The sequence below is a fragment of the Melanerpes formicivorus genome, unplaced genomic scaffold (genome assembly GCF_026170545.1).
Source record: "Melanerpes formicivorus ecotype bairdi unplaced genomic scaffold, bMelFor1.0.p_v2 SCAF_15, whole genome shotgun sequence".
In the NCBI taxonomy this organism is placed as follows: domain Eukaryota; kingdom Metazoa; phylum Chordata; class Aves; order Piciformes; family Picidae; genus Melanerpes; species Melanerpes formicivorus.
Genome location: NW_027142367.1, coordinates 15985851 through 15991850, shown reverse-complemented (window position 1 = coordinate 15991850; position 6000 = coordinate 15985851). Strand labels below are relative to the sequence as shown.

General features: G+C 50.0%; 1 protein-coding gene across 1 annotated transcript in view; it reads left to right on the top strand.

Annotated features, from left to right (window-relative positions):
* Nucleotides 1-3929: 3929 nt before the first annotated feature.
* RTTN (rotatin) overlaps nt 3930-6000 on the top strand; it is a 93329-nt gene continuing 91258 nt past the window's right edge. Inside the window, exons 1-2 of the mRNA XM_068147686.1 lie at nt 3930-3982; nt 5533-5720. Of these exons, the coding sequence (XP_068003787.1) occupies nt 3952-3982; nt 5533-5720 (219 nt within the window). The 5' untranslated portion in view covers nt 3930-3951. The remainder of the gene's footprint in view (nt 3983-5532; nt 5721-6000) is intronic.

Sequence of the window (6000 nt, the reverse complement as noted above, 5' to 3'; positions counted from 1 at the left end):
GAAGAAATGCTTTTTACTTCGTCTGTTTTGGGAAATGACTGCTTCAGCATCTCCTTCTCCTTGTTGAAAAAAAATGAGACACAAATCCATTCTATTATTTTCTCAGATGGGGTCTCATAAAGTTCCCACTAGTCCTGTCTGAAGAGATGTGAGCAGTCCTGCATGCATCCAATTAGAGCTCTTCATGTTTTCTGGGCTACATCAAGAAAAGTGTGGCCAGCAGGTCAAGGAAGGTTCTCCTGTTCTGCTCTACCCTGCTGAGACCGCTCCTGCAATACTGTGTCCAGTTTGGGGCCCCCAGTTCAAGAGAAACAGAGATCTACTGAAGAGAGTCCAACAGAGAGCTGTGAGGATGATTAAGTGATCCAACATCCCTCCTATGAAGAAAGACTTAGAGCCCTGGGGCTGTTGAGTCTGGAGAAGAGAAGGCTGAGAGGGGATCTTATAAAGGTCTCTAAATATCTGAGGGGTGGGTGTCAAGATGAAGGTGCCAAGCTCTTTTGGGTGGTGCCCAGTGATAGGATAAGGAACAAGAGGTACAAGCTGGAACACAGGAAGTTCCACCTCAACATGAGCAGAAACTTCTTTGGTGTGAGGGTGCTGGAGCCCTGAAGCAGGCTGCCCAGAGGTCGTGGAATCTCCTCTGCAGAGCTTCTGAACCTACCTGGATGCGTTCCTGCGTGGCCTGCCCTAAGGTGACCCTGCTTTGGCAGGGGGATTGGACTGGATGATCTCCAGAGGTCCCTTCCAACCCTAACATTCTATGATTCTGTGTGAGCAGCCCTGAGTGGATCCCTGATTCCTTACAGGAGCATGTCTTGCACAGCCAAGAGGAATTTTCACTCAGTAAGTGTTGCTTCTTTTGTAATTGCTCTTGAAAGACACTGACAGATCCGTGTGAGTTCAGCCTCTTGTGGAAAACTCCTCTCACTGCAGCAATCACAGCGCAGTTATAATTAGCTTAATAAAGTCCCTTTGGTTTATTGCTCCACAGATAGAAATACTGCCTTGCAAAGTGACAGGCAGTTCTGAGTTGCAATTAAGAATTTAGCACAACCTTGCTGCAGCAGATGGAGGACATCAATGCTAGATTGCTGTGAAAAAAAAAACAGCACAGTGATGGAAACCAGGCTGGAAAAGCAATGAGACACAAACAAAAGGCGGTGACAAAGATCCTTTTGCAAATCATCTGCATACACTCTCCTGCACTTCTCACACTTTTGCTGGGTGCTGATAAAAATGTACTTTCTCGTGCAACATGGTAGACTACTCCATGGCTGTTGTGTTTTGTGCACCTGCAGCTTGTGTGCAAAAAACTGCGTGAGCACAGACAGACAATATCCATCACTTCACAGCATCACACAGTTGTCAGGGCTGGAAGGGACCTCAATGATCATCCAGTTCCAACCCCCCTGCCATGGACAGGGCCACATCCCCAAACCACATCCAGCCCGGCCTTAAGAGTCTCCAGGGATAAGGCTTCTACCACCTCCCTGGGCAACCTGTCCCAGTGTCTCACCACCCTCATGGGGAAGAACTTCTTCCTAATGTCTAATCTAAATCTCCCCTCCTCTAGCTTGGATGCATTCCCCCTAGTCCTATCACTACCTACACCCTAAAAAGTCCCTCCCCAACTTTCTTGTAGGCTCCCTCCAGACACTGGAAGGCCAAAATACGGTCTCCTGGGAGCCTTCTCTTCTCCAACTCTCTTAGCCTGTCCTCACAGGAGAGGAGCTCCAGCCCTCTGATCATCCTCGTGGCCCTTCTCTGGACACGTTCCAGCACTTGTCCACTTCTCGTCAATTTATTTTTTCTAGCTGTGAAGGCAAGCACAATCTTTTAGAAATTAGACATCATGTACTCTGCATCTTTACTACACATTTAAGAAACTCTTGATTTGTGAAACTGTTCTGCACTATAAACACAGTAAGGTGGAGCCTAGGTTACTTAAAAAAAACCCCTAAACCCCTCATGATTCACCTCCTGCTTCACCCCCTCATCCATTTCCTTTACAAGAGTCAGCAAGAGCTATTTCCAGAGTGCTACCAGATACATCAAAGAAACATTAGCAAATACTCAGCTATTACTATAAACAGAAATAATTCTTTGGCTTCCAAGTCAGGGCCATGTGGGTACTAAAGGACAAAGGAACACACTCTTTCCTTTTTAATTTTTGGATTCAGACAAAGAAGCAATCCAATCTGTGGTGAATTCAGTGTGACAAAAGGTGCACTGAAGAATGATGGCTGAACTTAAGATGCCAAAAAACCATATTCCTACAGGTATGTTCAGAGCTCAAGGGGGAAGACCAAGGAAACAGTTCCCATCGGGACAGAGAACAGCAACTGCTACTCGGATGCTTGCTACACTAAATGCTGCTAGATGGGTGGCCCATTTGTTTTTCACAGAATGAGTTGAAAAGGACTTTTAAAGGTCATCTAGTCCAAATCCCCTTCAGTAAGCAGGGGCATCTTCAACTAGATCAAGTTCCTCACAGCCCTGTCCAACCTGACCTGGAATACTTCCAGGGATGAGCCATCTGTGGCCTCTCTGGGCAGCCTGTGCCAGTGTTTCACCACCCTCACTGTGAAAAATGTCTTCCTTCTGTGTAGTCTGAATCTATTCTTTTAGTTGAGATCCATCACCCCTTGTCCTGTTGCAACAGGCCCTGCTAAAAAGATTGTCCCCATCTTTCTTATAGGCCCCATTTAAATACTGAAAGGCTCCTGTAAGGTCTCCATGTAGCCTTCTCTTCTCCAGGCTGGAAAACCTCAGCTTTCTCAGCTTTTCTTCATAGTGAAGTGTTCCACCACTCCAATTACTTTGGTGCCTTCCTCTGGACCTGTTCCACCAGGCCCATGTCTTCCCTGTGCTGGACCCTGTCCAGAGCTGGACCCAGCACTGCAAGTGCCGTCTCACCAGAGCATCCCTGACCTGCTGGCTGTGGCAATCACAGCAGTCAGTGGTGTGAGCAATCTGGCAATATAAGCTTAGAGCTTGACATGGTGGTAGGCCATGCTCAGCATAAGTGCAGAGGTAGCTAGCAGTCTAGCAACACAATGCTGTGCCTGCAGCGCTGTAACTAAAGCAAGGTACTGGTCGCTATAAACACAGAGAGTTCTCTGGAAGAACAGGACACACACGTGCGTCAACAAACTCGCGTTTTATTAGTAGTTTAACCAGTGATCTATGATAGCACAATGTGGGCTCACTCGTGGGGAACCGATGAAGCTAAGCCAGCAATGCTGAGTCTATATAAGCTGTGGAGGTTCCCTTAATAAACGCACAGTACTAGATCACATTGGTCGTTCGTACTGATTCCGTTCTCCGTCGCAGACAGCTGGCCACACTTTTGAAGGGGCCATGATACAGTTAGCCTTCTGGGCTGCACGCGTCCATTGTTGGCTCATGTCCACCTTTTCATCCATCAGCTCCTCAGGGCTGCTTCTCTGGGCCCGCCCCGCAGGCTCGTCCACGTCCCTCTGGACAGCATCCCTTCCCTTCAGCCTACTGACAGTCTGCTGATGGGGAGCCCTCAGGCCCCACGCTGCAGGACCCGGCTACGGCATTCGGAGCCATAGGTCTGAGAACACGCAGAACTTCCACCCGCGCCGTGACGCATGGCTGCCACCCCGGGCCGCGATTCTTGCCCAGCCGCGCTCCCGCCCCGGCCGCTGGACGGCACGCCCCTCCCGGCCGCTCCGCGCCGCCCTGACCCGACGGCGCCGCAGCGGGGCGGGCGAGCCCGGCGCGGGGCTCCATGGGGGCTGTAGTTTGCCTCTGCTGTTCCGTATGCGCTGCCGGCGCGCCCGGCGCACAGGCAAAGGCCGCCGCAGGCGCAGGCGAGCGGACTACGCTGTCCAGGGTGCACCGCGGCCGCCGGTGGCCGGGCGGGGCGGGTTGGCGGCGGAACCGGCGCGGCGGTTGAATGCCGGCGGGGAAAGAGGCGCGATGGAGTTGTCAGCGCTCGTCAGGAAGCTGGGTAAGGGCTCTCCTCTCCTTCTCGGGGCGCCGCGGCCATCCCGATCCCTTCACGGGGCTGTGTGCGCCGTGGGGACGTCGAGGGGACTGTCCCCTACCTGCAGGGGCTTTACTTGCCAAAGGGGCCTGGCAGTGGTGTGTGCGAGCTCGGCTGCTAGCCGGGGAGGGAGGCAGCTGGGGGCTCCTTCCTTTGCACTCGCGGAGCGCGGCTGCGGCTGCCCGGCCCCCGCTTCTATACAGGACGCGCACCCCGGGCGCTCGGCAGCTTTCTGCCTTCTGCTTTTCCACTCTTTTCCTGCCGCAGACATGGAGTGGCACAGGCTGATGCTTTCCTAGGAAGTGCCCAGTGTTTTCCCCTTCTGTCAAGGTAATTTTTCACAGAATGGCTCAGGTTGGAAGGGACCTCAGAGATCATCCTCCTACCTCCTCGCCGTAGGCAGGGATGCCTCTCAACTAGACTTGGTTGCTCAAGGCCTCATCTAACCCAGTCTTGAACACTTTCAAGGAGGAGGCATCCAAAGCTTCTCTAGGCAACCTGTTCCAGAGTCTCACCACCCTCATACTAAAGAAGTTCTTCCTCGGATCCTACTGTCCCTCAGCTTCAGACCATTCCCCCTTGTCCTGTTGCTAGACACCCTTTTGTAAAGTCCCTGTCCAGCCTCTGCAGGTTCCTTTCAGGTATTGCAAGGCAGCTCTAAGGTCTACCTAGCGTCTTCTCTAGGCTGAACAAACCCAGCTCCCTCAGCCACATATATGTAGATATATTTCTGTATGTATTCTGACAGAAGTTTTCATAATTAAGTTGTGCAGTTGAAGAAAAAGGCTACCAGATTAGGTCAGTGTGATATTTCACCGCTTTACACTGTGCAAACATATTTAATTATGGGAAGAGCAATCAGGTTTTTCTTCCCGGTGAACAAAACATCAAGAGCATAAAAGCCAGCTCTCTTCCCGCACCTTTGACAGTATCACAGTATAACTTAGGTTGGAAAGGACCTCGAGGATCATCGAGTCCAACCTACCAGCACAGACCCCATGACTAGACCATGGCACCAAGTGCCACGTCCAATCTCCCCTTGAACACCTCCAGGGACGGTGACTCCACCACCTCCCTGGGCAGCACATTCCAATGATGAACGAGTCGCTCGGTGAAGAACTTCCTCCTCACCTCGAGTCTAAACCTCTCCTGGCACAGCTTGAGACTGTGTCCTCTTGTTCTGGTACTGGTTGCCTGGGAGAAGAGACCAACCCCCTCCCAGCTACAACCACCTTTCAGGTAATTGCAGAGGGCAATGAGGTCACCCCTGAGCCTTCTCTTCTCCAGGCTAAACAATCCCAGCTCCCTCAGCCTCTCCTCATAGGGCTTGTGTTCAAGGCCTCTCCCCAGCCTTGTTGCCCTTCTCTGGACACGTTCAAGTGTTTTGATGTCCTTCTTAAACTGAGGGGCCCAGAACTGGACACAGTACTCAGTGACAATGTTCTCTCTGTCCAAATGAGAAATAAACTGTGTCAGAAAATGTTATAGTTTGATTTTTGGTCTTGTTTTGGCAGGTCATGAACTGGCAGAAATAAGAGAAAGGTCTCTGAAGACTATTCTGTTTAAATTAGAACACGACTTGATTTCATATGCTGACCTGGTCCATGAAAAAAGGCTTTTCTGCAATCTTCTGGAGTGGTTCAATTTTCCAGTTGTACCAATAAAAGAGGAAGTGCTAAATTTTTTGAACAGTTTGATCAAGGTGTGGCATCCTAACATTTATTTACATTTACATGTGTTCAGAATGCTAATGCTAATGGATAATGCTTGGTTTGTAGCTGCAAGTAATTAGTTTTTAGAGTGTTTTACAAAGACAGGAGTAATAAAACCATAGAGTGCAGAGAGAAATTAACATAATTTGAGTGCCTTGAATTGGGTCACAGGGATAGATGAAAGGAAAAGAATTATTATCTGTAGTTTTTTACTTCAGTTTCTTCTGCTTCAGTTTTTTTGCTCAGTGTTTTATTTCTTCTTTGAGGCAT